The sequence below is a fragment of the Neolamprologus multifasciatus genome, chromosome 12, assembly GCF_963576455.1.
Source record: "Neolamprologus multifasciatus chromosome 12, fNeoMul1.2, whole genome shotgun sequence".
Taxonomy (NCBI): domain Eukaryota; kingdom Metazoa; phylum Chordata; class Actinopteri; order Cichliformes; family Cichlidae; genus Neolamprologus; species Neolamprologus multifasciatus.
Genome location: NC_140450.1, coordinates 13,786,977 through 13,802,299, shown reverse-complemented (window position 1 = coordinate 13,802,299; position 15,323 = coordinate 13,786,977). Strand labels below are relative to the sequence as shown.

Sequence of the window (15,323 nt, the reverse complement as noted above, 5' to 3'; positions counted from 1 at the left end):
CTTCTGAAACTTTGGAGGTTTTAGCTCAGTACAGTTCTGTACAGTCACTGAAGGATACAAATAATGATCAGTCAAAATGTCATTGGTTTATTGAAATAATCCCGTCTGATGTTGTGCCAAGGTCCCGACGCAGGGGAAACAATTTCTGTTGGAGATACTTAATTTGGCACGACTAGATAAAGTCGGGCTCACCTCAACGCATGGCTTGAGCTCTGGAACCAGTGTCCTGGAGAGGGGCTGGACTCTGTCTCAGTCTGGAGTTGCCCTTTGTGAGAGGCGGCGTGTTGCGGTGGGTATCCTAGTATCCCATCGACTTGCTGCCTGTACGTTGGACAAGAGGGTTCGTTCCCCGCACCTTTGGGTGGGGAACTGTTGAGGTAACTAAGGCAGTTAAATAATTATGCACCCCTGGGGTGGATGAGAGGTTTGCTCTGAGTTATTTAAGGCTCTGGATGTTGTAGGGCTGTCTTGTCAACACACCTCTGTAATGTTGCGTGGAGATCAGGGGTGGTACCTCTGGAGTATGGTGGTTCCCATCTTTAAGAAGGGGGACAGCGGGTGTGTTCAACTATAGAGGGGTCACACTCCTCCTCAGCCTTCCTGATAAAGTCTATGCCAGGGTACTGGAAAGAGAGTCTGTTCGTTACTTGAACCCGGGATAGGACATCCCAGGGCATCATGGTTTAGTTTAACTTCCTTCTGAGTACCTTGATAGTGGAGTCATCTGTGTCCTCACCTGTTACGTCTCCCTTCAATATCTTGTGTATACTGTGTCAGTATTCTTTTGTCTTTTGTTGTCTCCTGTGTTCTGCTATCCTGCAAATGTTTTGGACTTGTTGTCTTCCTGTGAGGTTCAGAATTAAAGATGGATTTTGAGTGTATTTAATACGGATATCCCCTCGGCGCCAGCTGTGGGCTCAAGGCTGGAGCCGAACAAAAACTCCCTGATAACAAGTGTGTTTAGTCTGTTCATTCCCACTCCATGCAAGGCCACCTGGGTTGGCTGGTAGACTGTTTACTTAACCTCGCCTGGTAGGGCGAAGGACACTGTCTCAGCTGAACTATGGACACGCACACAAATACATTTACACTGATAAGCACTCACTCATCCCCTTCCCCTTCCAATGCCTTCGATGCTTGTTGCCTCCTGGGAACACGAGGCGGGTCTGGGCCCACGCTGGAGAGACGGCGCAGTGGCAGGATGGCTGCTGTGTTGCCTGGGATTACTCCTTATCCCCTACCCAACCCTGTTGCTGGTCACGTGCTCTATAATGTTGTACTGTGGACATTTATGTGCTTTCTGTGCAGAGGAGTTTTTTTGTTTCCTGTTCTCATGCTGTCCTCCTATAGCCCAGCATGAGTAGAGGTCTCTTTTTTTCCTCTTGTACTTTCCCATTGTAGTGTACATGTCAGTGGTTTTTCTGTAATGCAACCGTTCTCTGACTTGTATCCCCATGTGATGTCTGTGTCGTGTGTGTAAGGTCGGTGGGTGGGTTCATTCCACTGCAGAGCAACCTGCCACTGCATGTGGCGAATAAAATTTGAACTTGAACTTAAACTATTTCTCATCTCATGAGTCCTGCATTTGTGTCCACAAACTGCCAGTTACACTGCCAACATGTGACATGTGCTGTGAGACTACCAAGTTAAAAGTGTAGTAAGTTTTATTTTAGAGCAAAGTAGACCTGGTGCACCCATCTCCTCAATTTAACAGAGCTTCCGAGTTTCAGCTGGAATTTCTTAAGATCAACTCCTGTTAATCATCAAGCGCACTAATCCCCCTAGGATGAACTCAGCCGAACTTTGAGCTTCCAGGCCACTAACCGGTGAAAGTTTCCATTTGGTCATTTTCCTGTTTTCATACTTTTATTTTAATTTGTCATACACCAAGAAAAAATAGGTACACGTTAATACATGCGTTTAATAAAAAGTAAATGATGAAAGTGAGAGCTCAGTTGAATTACGTTTTTTTCCCCAAAATGTAGAATGTGGATATGTTGAATAAATTAAAATAAAGGAACTTCAGTGACAAGAGAATAAAGTTTTTAATTTTTTGTTTGTTTGGTAGTCGTTATTTCCCCCAGCCAGGTAAGTGTTTGTCTTTTTCTATTGTCACCAAGCAACGCTCCCCGGCGTCCTTGACTTCGCAAGGGTTTCTGGGAATCCGAGGCCTGAAGCTTGAACGACCGCCCTTTTTGGAGCAACGAGAGTAGGACATCGGTACATGCGTCGAAGGAAATATTATCGCTAAATAACTTTCTAAAGCAGCATAACCAAACTTCAGGTATGTATACCGATGGCTTGCAACGTGTATTTCGACCCTCTATGGTTACAATTAGAATATCTGTCAGGGAAAAGTGTATTTTAATGCGCGGTTTGATGACGTAATGTTGATTGTCAAACGCGAAATGGCGAGCGTGCTAAGAGGCCCGTTACCTGCAACACTGTGGAGCTGTACCATGTTTATTTCCGTCATGTTACAGTACCAAAAGGGTTGTGGCGATGTGTCTATTCATGGTAAGCGGGGTTGCGGTGAGACGCGTCCGTCGAGTGTGTGAAATGACTTATTTTGTGTCTCGGTTTTGGGGGAGGGTTGTGTGTTGGCTAGTTAAGCTAACACGGAGCTGAGCTAACATGTGCCAAAAAAGGATTTGAAGCACACAAAACCTTTCAGTGGTATTATTTAATATCCGGTAGTGATTAAATGTTTATGATTTATCGTTCAGGTCTCCCTTCTTTTAAGACACCGCCCTGTAATTCTAAACATGCTCCCTTAATGGGAAAACTTTTGACGTTTACATTATGTTGTACTACATTAAGGACGTATCAAATTGTGTAAATCGCTGACTACAAATCAAAGAAACAAAAATTAGTTTAACTTGAGAAAGTAGGAAATATCACGTAGTGCCAATACTGTACAGCGTTACAAAGGGCAGCAACTTTCTTCCTGTCAACGAAGCTTTTAATAACACTGTTGTTTACTGGATTAATCAACTTATCATTTCCTGCTGTTAAATGATCTGCTAGGCCTTCAGTTCCTGCTCGTCTCTTTGTGAGTCTCTCTCGGAATTGTCAGTATCTAAAAAGCATGCACTGTTGAGCTGAGTTCGGAGAAGTTTCACTGTGGTTGCAGGAATGACGCCACCGGCATTTGGTTGAATATGAGCAGGGTATAGAGCCCTGTACACTTTAGAATTCATCCTGCTGCTCTGCGTGATCAATAATCAGCAGTGACGATGTGGTCTGTTACAGCTTATGAGCTGTTTGCCTGTTTTTGACTTTGCCTGAAATAGTCTTAAAGACAAATTGTTGTAAACCCAGTTTTTGCTTTTATGAAGGCTCTTGATTGTAGACAATAGTACACCTCAAACCTCAAGTGCTGATTCTATTAGATGTTGGGAAGGTTTTTTTTCCCTAGAGCAGGAAATTGTAGTCCTCTTCTTTTGTGGGTGCTTTTTGGGTGTTTTTGTAGCTGAGGTAGCTCTTTTCAAGAATTTTGCAGATTGTTGGTGTGGCCAATTCTAAAATTTCTTCTACCTCTCTAATAGGTTTGTTTTGAATTTTCAGCCTAATCAGCACCTTCCCTCGTATAAATATTTTGTGGACCTCATCTTGAGTGTTCTAGTGAAAAGCCACTAAGTTGATTCCAAATCTTTTGTGTGCTTAATTTGTTATGGAAGCACAAGGCAACATGCCTCACCTGGCCATGAAAATGCTTCTCAGTTGTGTGGTTACTTTTGAGCCCGCGAACATGGCAAACTATATTTTAAACAAACTTGTTTTAAAGACTAAATGACCTTCTAAACATTTAATGCACTTCAATCTATACTTGAATGTTTCATTTAAAATATTATTTGGTTGTGTGCAGAGGCAAAATTGAATCGTTGTCCAAATACTTCTGGACCTGACTGAATGGCTGTTTTGAGAGCAGTGTAAACAGTTGAGCTGGAGCACACCCTGCTGGACAAACTGTGTATTGACACCATTTCTAAAATAAGCCAAACATCTTCATATGTATTGTTTTCTGCCAAAAAAACAAAACTAAAAAACGCACTAAAACATTTTCATATTGACACATCAGATGAGATGATTGGCCAATATCAGTCAGTAACAATCTGAACAAACAAACAAACTGGTGAACTTACTGCTTTACTACAAAAGTCCTTTCCTTTTTTTTTTTTTTGCTTTGGATTTAGTGTCAGCTGCAGTGGTCCCAAAATATTTTCTTTGTCTTGTAATGCATAAAAAGTGAGCAGTCGTTTCTATATAATAGTAGGAAAACACAGTTGTTACTAATAACATTAAGTAACTTAAAAGAACCTTCATTAAATGCCAGTATGTAATTAATAATATTTAAATAAGGCTGCGAGAAAGATTTGTGTGGTAAAATTGTAACAACGAGCAAGGTTGATCATGTTGTGTATATATATCTTCCTCTCTTCCTACAGAAGACAGATCAGACAATAATGGCAGCGGAGGTGGAGGTGGAAGTGGAGGCCACTGTGGGCAGCGAGTACCCAGCACATTACAAAGTCATGATGGACAAACTTAACGAACAGCGACAGCTGGATCAGTTTACAGATATTACCTTGATAGTGGATGGTAAACAGGCATTTGGTGTAAGTAATCTTTATAAGTTTAACGTTAAATTCTGAGGCAACACTAATTTCCATTTTTCATGTCTTTTCCAGGACACCAGTTCAGAGCCCATAAAGCAGTGTTGGCAGCATGCAGTCAATTTTTCCACAAGTTTTTTCAGGATTATACCCAAGAGCCACTGGTGGAGATAGAAGGTATGTAGTGTGTTAGTTATACTCGCGAAACTACATTGTGTCATAACAGGAAGAATATGTCCAGAGAGACTGTTCCACCTATAGATGAATTTCGCTGTCACTATTAATACAGTAGCTTAGAGTAAATGTGGTTTTACGAAACCGAATGATTTTAACTCAACTTTTACTAAAGCTTTTTTCCCCTCCTTCATCCAAATAAGTACTCTTGATCATAGCTTGAGCCATAGTGGATTATGAGAAAAATGAGAAGATTGCTGTTTGAGAACTTAACAAATTGTATAATAATATTGAGCTTGATGTCAGATTTATGTTTTAGTTTGTTTGTTTTTAATTCATGACTTAGATGCCTTCTGAGAGGACACATTACAGTTTATTGCAGTTTATGGTTTAGCTCTCTGGTAGGCAAACTTTATAGTGGTAACACTTGAAAACATTATTTAAGAACTCATTTGCATACTGGCTGTAATATATCCTTAATATAGATTATATTTGTTAGTGTTTGACAGCTGAATTATCAGTCAGCCAGTCTGCTTTAACTCTGCTTGCTTTATTTACAGTTTTCAGTTTGTTTGTTTTTTGTTTGTTTGTTTGTTTGTTTTTTAATAGTTTGACCATCACACTCCCACCTCTTGGTAGTAGAACTATGTAGAACATTTTTCTAAGTGATAGGAACATATGAAAGTACATCCCTGCTTATGAAAAATGCAGACATTCAAAAATTAAATTGGTGTCAGGAAGAGATTTTGCATTATATTTAATGTAAGTATTCCAGGTTTGTTGTAATTTTTAAATTGCAATTTATTATTAGTATATCAGAACGGGTTGCAATATTAGTCTTCCAGCTTGGAAGACTTGCTGTCTTCCAAGCTGGGACTTTGCTGATAGACAGATATTTTGCTACACATGATCAGCTTTTACTCACCAAGGCTCGCAAAATTTCAAAATCTCTGGTAGCCCTTCGGGCAGGCATTCTTCAGTTTTTGGTAGCCCAAAATAAATTTAAGTAGCCTGAATAAAAAAAGACATTTTTTTTACGTTTGGTTTCCTTTGCAATATTATACATTAAAGTATAATATTGTAACGGAAACAAAAAATTAATCAAAAAAATTGTTAAAATACAAATCACAACAACTGTATAAAAATTAAAACCATCAACTCAAATACTTGGTTCTAATTGAACAGAAATTTCTATGAACTTGTAAGAACTGTGTAGAACATGAATCAGTCTGCGTCAGATCCTGAATCTGAAATTTTCACTGAAGTCACGGGTAAGAAGTAAGTGGAACCAAGATCTAGGCCGTTTGCTTTTTGAAGTTTGCAAAGACTGCTAAATTCTGCCAATGGTAGTTCACTCTTTGCAATATAGCACGCTGTTCTAAACAGCTTTTTCAGGAGTTCTTGTTGTGCTTGGTTTATTTGTAGTATGTTTTTTTGCAATTGGTGTTTGTTCTGGGAAAGATACTGCAGACTGGGCAATAATGCATTTCTTGCATTTCTCATGGGTTCTGATGGGGTCTTTCTTAAAATGACTGGTCCCAGTAACAAAGGCGCTTGTCGACTCAGAAATCAAATGAAACTCACAACACACCTGGCAGAACATCATGTTATTTAGCTCGTCATATTCCAGCCACAGAAATTCTTTTGTCCATGAAACCAAAAAAGCTGCGCTTTCTTTTTGCCTCATAGTCTTTAGGCTAGGTGACAAATCGTCAACATATTACATTTTCGGCTACCCACCACATTCCTAAATGACGACCTCGGAAAAATGAGGAAATATGAGAACCGTATGGACTCAATCTACACATGTTTGCTCTTTTCCTTCAAATAGCTTAGAAACACGCTATTTAACATCATTTAAGTCCTGTTTAAGGTGAGGAAAAAGGTTATGGTTAGGGCTAGGGATAAGGTTAGGTTTAGGGCTGGAATACAGGGCTGGAACGTTGGTTACCGCGGGTGCGTCATTGCACTGGATTTCAGCCATAACCCGCCGCGTACCATAAGAACGCCGAAAGTCTCCTTTTGCGTTCCTCAGGAACGCCGCGGGACGTGACAAAACGTCCCCATGTTATGCCTCGGGAGTGAGAACGGACTCGATTTGTCATATCTTTTCCGTTTTGTGATCGGCTTTTCTTTGGCTGGCTTTTCTTTGGCTGCCCCTTCTTCACCCTGACCTGTCTTATTTGGCTCTGCAGAACTAAAATACCAGCGTAAATCCTGCTGCTTTTACACACGTACTTACATAATGATCAGCGATTCTTTGCGCACTCAACCTCTCACATGTTTAAGCTTGCTGCGAGAGATTTCACTTGTCGCGTTTGAATAGTAAGCTAATGAGTGATAAGACGATGTCAGAGGAATTGGTGCGCAATTAATCGTCACTCACCAATCAGTGCTGCCGCTCTCTATACACCGTTCGCGCGATCGCAAAATGAAAATGAAAGCAAAAAGCAAGCGCAAATTCAAACGCGATTTCAATATGTCACATATTGACAGTGGCTCATCGATGCCAATGACATAATTACTCAGCTACATTGGCGAAAGAATGCAAAAGCACTGACATATATTTTCCTATGATAGCCCGACGGGCAGGGCTGAGTTAGATTTTGGTAGCCCGACTGGAAAAATCACTAGCCCCGGGACGTCGGGCTAGCGATTTTGCGAGCCCTGCTCACCACTGCTTTTACTGTCATATTTTAACAGGTGTGAGCAACACTGCCTTTCGTCAGCTGATGGAGTTCACATACACAGCCACACTAGCTGTAGCTGGTGAAGAAGAGGCATATGATGTCTGGAAAGCAGCTGAGTATTTACAGATGCAGGAAGCCATCAAAGCGCTCAACAATAAGTGAGAACTCATCACTTTTGGCTTTAGAATTTACCAGATTTCACTTAAAAAAAATTGAATAACATTTGACCTCTTAATGATCCTCTTTTGTAGAATGAATGAAAGCTCTTCAATGACAGCAAGGAGCAAAGGAAAAAAGAGGAAAATTGCTGAGACATCGAATGTGATTACAGAAACCCTACCCTCAGTGGAAGGGGAGCAGGTCAGCATGCTTGCAGTGCACTTTTATAGTCAGCTTGATGTCCTATATTTAGTTGTTAAGGCTGAATATTTTCCCTGTTCTGCAGGTGCAGATTGAAGTTATAGGTGAAGGGCCCATTGAGGTGGAGGAGTCAGGGCTGGAGGAAGTGGTTGATGCGGCAAAGAATGCTCAAGCTGCATCAGATGATTCTGCTTTGGCTCTTCTTGCTGACATAACTAGCAAATACCAGCAAGGGCAACCAACAATACAGGTGATCAAGAAAGGAGGAATAGAAGAGGTATAAAAGCTGAAATGCACATTTTTTCTGATTTCTACTGTTAAATGATACGCATGAAATAATTAACTCAAAAGTTTTTTTTTTTGTTTTTTTTTTTCTTTCTGTGTTTTTGCTTAGCATGAGGTTGTGTATCATGAGGAAACGGTGACTGCCTCCAAGGTGCTGGAGAATGTCGAGATTGTCGAGGTCCAGATTTCTCAAGCAGACAACATGTTCCGTTGCAACAAGTGTGACCGCAGCTTCAAGCTGTACTACCATCTTAAACAGCACTTGAAAACACACCTGGGCTCGCTGGAGAAGCCCCACGTGTGTAACCACTGTGGTAAAGCTTACACACGAGAGGGTGCCTTGAAGCAGCACATCAGCACATTTCACTTTGATGCCGAGGAACTGTCTCGAAACCAGAAACCCCAAAAGAAAGTGCATGTTTGTGAATACTGCAAGAAGCACTTTGACCACTTCGGACACTTTAAGGAGCACTTGCGAAAGCACACAGGTGAAAATTTCACACTGTTTGAACTCACTTTGTTTATAATGAAAAGTACGAAGGTCTGGCAACTAAACATAAGTTATCATAGTTGTCCAGTAGATCTGTTTTTGTGTTTCTGACATTGAGACACATGTCCGTCTTTTTGTGCCCATTTTTAGGCGAAAAACCTTATGAGTGTCCAGATTGTCATGAGCGATTTGCACGGAATAGCACACTGAAGTGCCATATGGCAGCCTGTCAGAATGGGGCGGGAGCCAAGAAGGGACGGAAGAAACTCTATGAATGCCAGGTACAGTTTGTCCTCAATCAGGGCCATCAGGTTCTCACTGAAGGGATTCGGAAAGTTGTTCAATGGGGCAGCACTGAAACTCGTGTCAGTTTTCAAAGTAGAAGTCCCGGTACATACTAAATGTTCCACTTTTGGGGTGAAAAAAGGATGACCCAACTGTTTTGGGTCATCACAGACATGCACCCTTTATATCTGCACTGTCAAAGGAATCATTTGAGCTCCTTTGTGTCTGTTTATAAGCTACACAAGTTTGTGCATTAACATGTTGAACAAGGTGGGCATGACAAGAAACAGATGTCTTCCAACTCTGAACTATCAAAATACATGTACATGAGAACAAACAGGAATGTGGGACAGGAAAAGCTTTTATGGATATTTGGAAATAATGGCTGAGGTGAAGAGGGGTAGTTATTTCTTTATGAATGTGAGAATTTATCAGTTATTTGTTAGTATAAATCTGTAGTCATTCGTTCAGGACTCGTTCCCACATCAAAGAAAACCAGTTAAGTTGCTTCGGGGTATCTGACAAGGATACCTCCTGGGTGCGGTGTTCTAGGCATGCCCTAACAGGAAGATCCCCCAGGACAGATGCAGGACATGGTGGAGAAATTAGTTTTGTAGCTTGCCTGGGAATTGCTCTGGGTTTGCCCATATCACCCGGAGAAGGTGGCGGGAGAGAGGGAGGTGTGGGCTTCTCTGTTTAGGCTGCTGTCGTATTGTAATTTGTTGTATCACTTTACTCCCTATATTACTGTGCTATGATCATGACCTCTTCTTTTGCTCTCCACCTTCTTCAGGTCTGCAGTAGTGTGTTCAACAGCTGGGACCAGTTCAAAGACCACCTTGTGAGCCACACCGGAGTCAAGCCCAACCACTGCACCATGTGTGACATGTGGTTCACCCAGCCGAAAGAGCTGAAGGCACACCTCAAAGAGGTCCATTCCATCGAGGATAAGTTAAACGACGAACTGGTCATTACTGACTCTGCTGCAACCGCTGCTCTCACCATAGCAGCACAGAACATAGAGGGAGCCGAAACTGTCCTGTTGGAAGACGGCATTCAGGTTGAACACGTCACAGTGGAGCCTGTAGATGTGATGGAGATGGAAGAGACTGCCACGGTTGTAATGGAGGATGGAGGGGTGGCGGAGATGTGTGAGGAGGACATGGAAAGATTAAAACAGGCTGGAGTGCAGATCCAGGTTGTACACGTGACCACAACTGAAGTTGACGGGCAGCACGTGGTGAACTCTCAGGTGGAAGTACAGATGGAGGGAGAGATGGTGAATGTTGAGGAAGCAGAACATGCAGCGGTTGTATGAGAATGTGAAAAAGAGTCTTTAATGAACTGCTGGACACTCTTAGTCCCTAACAGCTTTATTCTCCTGCAATGGACATTTTATTTTTGGTACACATCTCTGCATGTGAGAATCCGCATGTCACCTCAGTACGTCCTGATGTCTGTTATGTTGAATGTCAGTTCCCACCGCCTTCACTGCTATGGACAGAGTTATCATTGTCTTGCTGTAGGTGCTGTTTGCCATCGTATGCCATATTCTCGATGTCGGCAGCCCTTCATCAATTCATTTTTGTGTTTTTCTTCAAATGTTTTTTTTTTGTTTTTGTTTTTTTTTTTTTCTGAACTTGGGTCACTTTCTATGATAAATTGACCCAGATGTTGCTGCAGCTCATATGCTGCAGATTTCTCTTGTTGTTAATAATGATGTTTATTTTATTAACTTTCGGTGGTTTGTAGGGGGAAAATCAGCTATGAAATAAAACTGGTTTCAAGAGTGGGCTAGTTCTCCAGTTTTATACTTAGATCTTCAAGATTAAAAAATTAACACTGTTTAAAAAAACAACAACAAAAAAACACAAAATTAGAAAAGCATTTCAATTAGTGCAATTTCAAAGAGTTCAGTAATACACACCAGGTGTATGGTGCATACATGCATATTGCCTTATATACATCCATTAGCAGGTAAACACAGCTGCTCCTTTATCCAATCAGATTTATCCACCAAGACAAATCCAATAAATAAACATTTAAATAAAAGGATAATGGAGTTGCATATCTGTTGGATGTGATTGTGCTAGAAAATTTAGCCTTTTATTTATTTTGTATCATGGATACATACCTGTACCATATATATATATATATATATATATTTTTTTAACTTGTACCTTTTGCACAGGTTATCCACAGAGCACAATAAAGATGTTGGTAAGTATTTGTTTTAAGCAAAGAAAGTTACTGTAGTTTCATTGTAGTTTTTGGCATTCTGAAGTGAAGACTAAAACGTCAAATGTTTAGTTTATTTTAATTAGGCATTCGTTTTGAAATGAACGACAACTAGTGTGTCCCGAAGGCAAATATATATATGTGTTTGTGGGTATCTGTGGACATGAAAAACATTTTAATTGTCTCCTGCATAAACTAAAGAATTTTCTATTTTTGTTTTCATTTAAATCTACATTTTTAAATTTCTGTTTGCGTGTTCATTAATCTGGACAGCCCACGTAGGTCTCCTGACCCTGACTTGAACCCTTGCTGCGTTAATAGCCTGTACAGCTATCACGGGGCGTGACGCGCAGGTTAGGTTACCTGTTGTGTCTCGCCGCATGCCCGGGACAGCTCCTGAAGTACTGAGTTGAAGTGGTCCTAATTCTCGGCTCTTATTGGTTACGAGATAGACGGCGGACTCCTAGAGACGCCGTTGATTCGTCGGTTCACCCGCTCGTTCAGCGGATTTCCTTCACAACAGAGAGAAAGCTGCAGCAGAGCCGGTGAGCTCAATGTCACCGGGTACGGGAGAGGATGGATTTGGGAGCAAGGTCGGTATACATTGTCGCCACGGGCCCATGAAGATGCTCACCCAAGTAAGACCGATTCTCACATGCAGCATATCCGTTCTTTTGGGGTTTTTTTTAACGCTAGTCTTATGATCAGAAGCCTTGGGTAAAAGAGAACTGGCCTGCTGCTTGTAGATATCGCTATCATTGAACGTAAATACTCAGTCATTAGCTAATGCCGTTTAAAATGTTTCCTCGATAAGTGGGTGTTGTTTGAAAACGTTGCCAACAAAATGCATTTTTAAAAAAAACCTACATCGAAACCTCAGTTCATATACCCGCTGGCGACCCAGCAGAGCTTTATCTCGTTTTCTCTGAGGGTGGTTGGCTAGAGCCCCTACAGTGGACTCAGATTTTTACTGCACTGGACTTTAATATCTTTTCGTTTTACTTGTTTTTGTTTGCTTTTTTAAATTCTGTCACGTATGCGCATGCATTCAAAGTTAAAGCCACCAACCCCGCTTGTTGGGGGTTGCACATTTATGCATGAAACCTACAAAATGCAACACTTAACTGGAGATCCACCTAAACTCTGTTCAACTTCTCATACCGCTTTTGACCGGGCTCGATTACATCAGGCTTGGAATGAATAAAGTCTGGCTCTAACACCTGTTGGTTTTTACCAGTGTGTTATGACGAATGCCAGTCATTTCCCCCAAATTCACCTTTTACCTCATCATCTCCCTCTGTGGTAAAGGCTTGGGAGCAGTGCTTTGCTTCCTTATAGCCTGCTCTACTGGTTTTCCTGCATTAATAATTTAAAATTTTCCCTCCTGTTATAAGGAAATGATATGAAATTAATAAGTAATAGTTTTTGACTTTTCGGTTTGCCCCAAGGAGGAAATACATGGAAGATGTAAAAGTTAAGCAAGTAATCTGCACTGCATTAAGCAGTGTTTTGCACACTTAAACCTGAAGCTTAAAATTTTTTCTGTCTTATAAAGGCAAGAGGGGGAAAATAGCCTTCTTGAGTTAATTTTATCTCCACTTGAAGCAAAAAAAAAGTTCTAAAATTATATTTCTTTTCATGATCATTCAGTCAGTGAACATGAAACATTGTGCTTCATGTGTCTTTCTTTGATGCACGCCTCTTTGATGTGCTGACAGTGAATAACATGCAAACTCAGACGGCTCTTTAAAGCCAGAAAACATTAACGACTGAATAGAATTTAGATTTGAAGCACCAGATGCAGGATATATGTTGTTTGCAGCATTGTCCTGTTATTGTGTTCCCCTCTAATGATGTCATGTTGACTTTGGTTAAGGCCTCAGAGATGTAGCCCTCTGTTGCTCACCAAGATGTACTTGAATCTGCACAGTACTGTGTGCTGTGTATTGCCAGGCTTAGGGAATAGTGGCTCAGGTAAGTTGTGCTGCATAACAAGAAAAAAGAAAAACAACATTTTTAGCATTTAATCACAGGAGCAGAAAAGTATATGCGGAAACCAATTAAGCAGCGTCTTTGCGAAGCAACTTTGTCAAAGTTATTTCCTTGTAATAAGTTGCTGTGTATCCTTTGAAGCCTCTGCCACTGTGCTTTGGACTGTGTGTGTAAATGTGCGTCAGAGGAGAGGGATTTAGAGGTAACTCTGGTTTTCTTTTCTTTCTTTCTTTTTTTTTTTATTGTGAAATATTTGCCCCATAGATTCCAGAGAGGCCTGCTTCTCTGTTCCTAGGGCCCATGGTCCTCATTGTTGAAACTCTTTCACTGTTGAGCTTTTCACTCTTGTCAGCTGTGCGCCTCTGTTAACACACTGGGGAGCTTTGTGTGGGGTGAGCTCGCTGTCTGCACATGTGTATGCTTTCACGTGCATGTGCCTGTCCGAGGAAAGAGTCTGTTAATGTGCGTGTGCACTCAATGAGAGAAAATGAGATACAAGCGCGGGTGAACTGAATGAATGGAAAGCAAAGTGAGGGGTTTTTCAGAGAGGAGGAACTCGTTTACATACAGCAGCTTTGTACCCTTCTTAAGTAAAGACACAAACAGGCATTTTTGCAATAGGAACCATAACAGATGGAAAGGGCAAGTAAATCTTGATCCACAGCTGCTGTGGATGGGCTCTTGTGTTTTCCGTTGCTGGAGCGTCTGAAGAGGCTGCTGATGCTAGCAGAGTGATCAGCAGCCGGCAGACCCTACTTCTTCCCTTTAGGGATCTTAAGACAAGTGACTGGCTGTCTGGTGAGTAAAGAAGGACTCACACATGGCAGAGCTGATTGTGTTTGCTTATGAACGCCCAGCTGTTTGCAGTCTCATACACTTTCATACATTTCTATTATTTGTTTTTTACATTTGGTGCTTCAAACAAGTGAAGATTGCATTCAATATTAAGTCATAGCATTAACTGTATGGGGAATGCAACTAATTTAGAATTTAAAATATTTAGTATTACTTCCTCAAATAACTCAATGAGGAAAATACTCATAACACCTTAGGTCTGTTAGTTTTTCTCATTATCAGTAACTTTCTTTGTTACATGGACAAAAATATCTTTTTTTTTTCCTCATTGCAATATTTCATTTTTCAACAACTTTTTGCAGCAACAGTAACTCAGTGCAATCTGAGTGGAATCTCAGTGCATTCACCACTGTGAACGGTTCATGAATCCGCTGTTGTGCACGCGTTGGTGTGTTTATGTCTTTCAGTCTGCTCATATACACGATTAGCACGGGTACTCGCAGGCTCAGTGCAACTGTAAATATGACACTGTGTACTCTCTTCCTTGAGGAGATCCAGTTAATGCCTAATCCTCAACCCTACACAAACACGTTTGGTCAGTGTTCATCACTAAGCAACCTGCTAGATGTGTTATACAGTGGAAGCCGAGGACAAAGCAATCTCAGTAAATACCCATTTATGGACCTTTTCTGAAGATACTCTAAACTCAGTTGCTATCAGTAGAGCCAGTGTAGTTTACCAGTTGTTTTACTCAATATGGCAAATGTTTCCCTGATTATTACATCACGTTGGAGACTATTATAGTGTTTGTAATGTTAAGAAATGGAAACGTGTCTGTATTTGCATATATTCAGACATATTAATCAATCCTGTTCATTCAGGAATATCCTTAAAGAAAATGTCTGGACAAAACACTGTTAATGGTGATTGGGGTACCAAAACTTTCCATGCTCTCCTTCATTGTTAACCAGTTTATCTCATGCATGGCTGTCCTTTAGTGTTTTTATTTACTCACATAAAAGGCATGTATTCGGCACATGTTGATTTGTGCTATAAAGCGCGTCTCTCCTCCCTTAGCAAGTCCTTTTAGGCTGCCCTAGATCAATGCGCAGATATTCATGGTTCCATGGCAGGAAGGTGTTTGAAAGCTGGAAGACTCTGGGCCTCACAAAAGAGAACCGCTTTGATTCTCAACACAGATTCATTCATTTTAATATATGGACAGTTGATGGAGAGCCTTTGAAAACTCCATGTTACATTAACCGTTTCTGTTCTTTCCTTTACGTACAACTTATTACTATTTGTTATGCCAGCACAAATGTTTTCTTTGGGCACAATTTGTTTATTGTTTATTAGTTTGTTCAGATGCACCAAGCCCATCGGGCCGTAGTGTTGATA

General features: G+C 40.9%; 1 protein-coding gene across 6 annotated transcripts; it reads left to right on the top strand.

Annotated features, from left to right (window-relative positions):
• The first annotated feature begins 2,149 nt into the window (after positions 1–2,149).
• On the top strand, positions 2,150–14,376 carry zbtb35 (zinc finger and BTB domain containing 35). 6 transcript variants are annotated; one of them, XR_014877396.1, is made up of 10 exons: positions 2,291–2,517; positions 4,449–4,602; positions 4,692–4,793; positions 7,494–7,638; positions 7,732–7,840; positions 7,926–8,117; positions 8,235–8,613; positions 8,766–8,896; positions 9,694–11,731; positions 13,795–14,376. XR_014877396.1 is itself a non-coding variant. In XM_085181570.1 (9 exons), the coding sequence occupies exons 2-9, from the start codon at positions 4,467–4,469 to the stop codon at positions 10,216–10,218; spliced, it is 1,719 nt and encodes a 572-aa protein (XP_085037696.1). In that variant the 5' UTR covers positions 2,150–2,284; positions 4,449–4,466; the 3' UTR covers positions 10,219–14,376. The 6 variants fall into 6 exon arrangements, 4 of the variants coding, with proteins under 4 accessions (XP_085037696.1, XP_085037695.1, XP_085037697.1 ...); XR_014877395.1 differs by having other exon boundaries at positions 9,694–11,776; XM_085181570.1 differs by lacking the exon at positions 2,291–2,517 and adding an exon at positions 2,150–2,284 and having other exon boundaries at positions 9,694–14,376.
• The last annotated feature ends 947 nt before the right edge of the window (positions 14,377–15,323 follow it).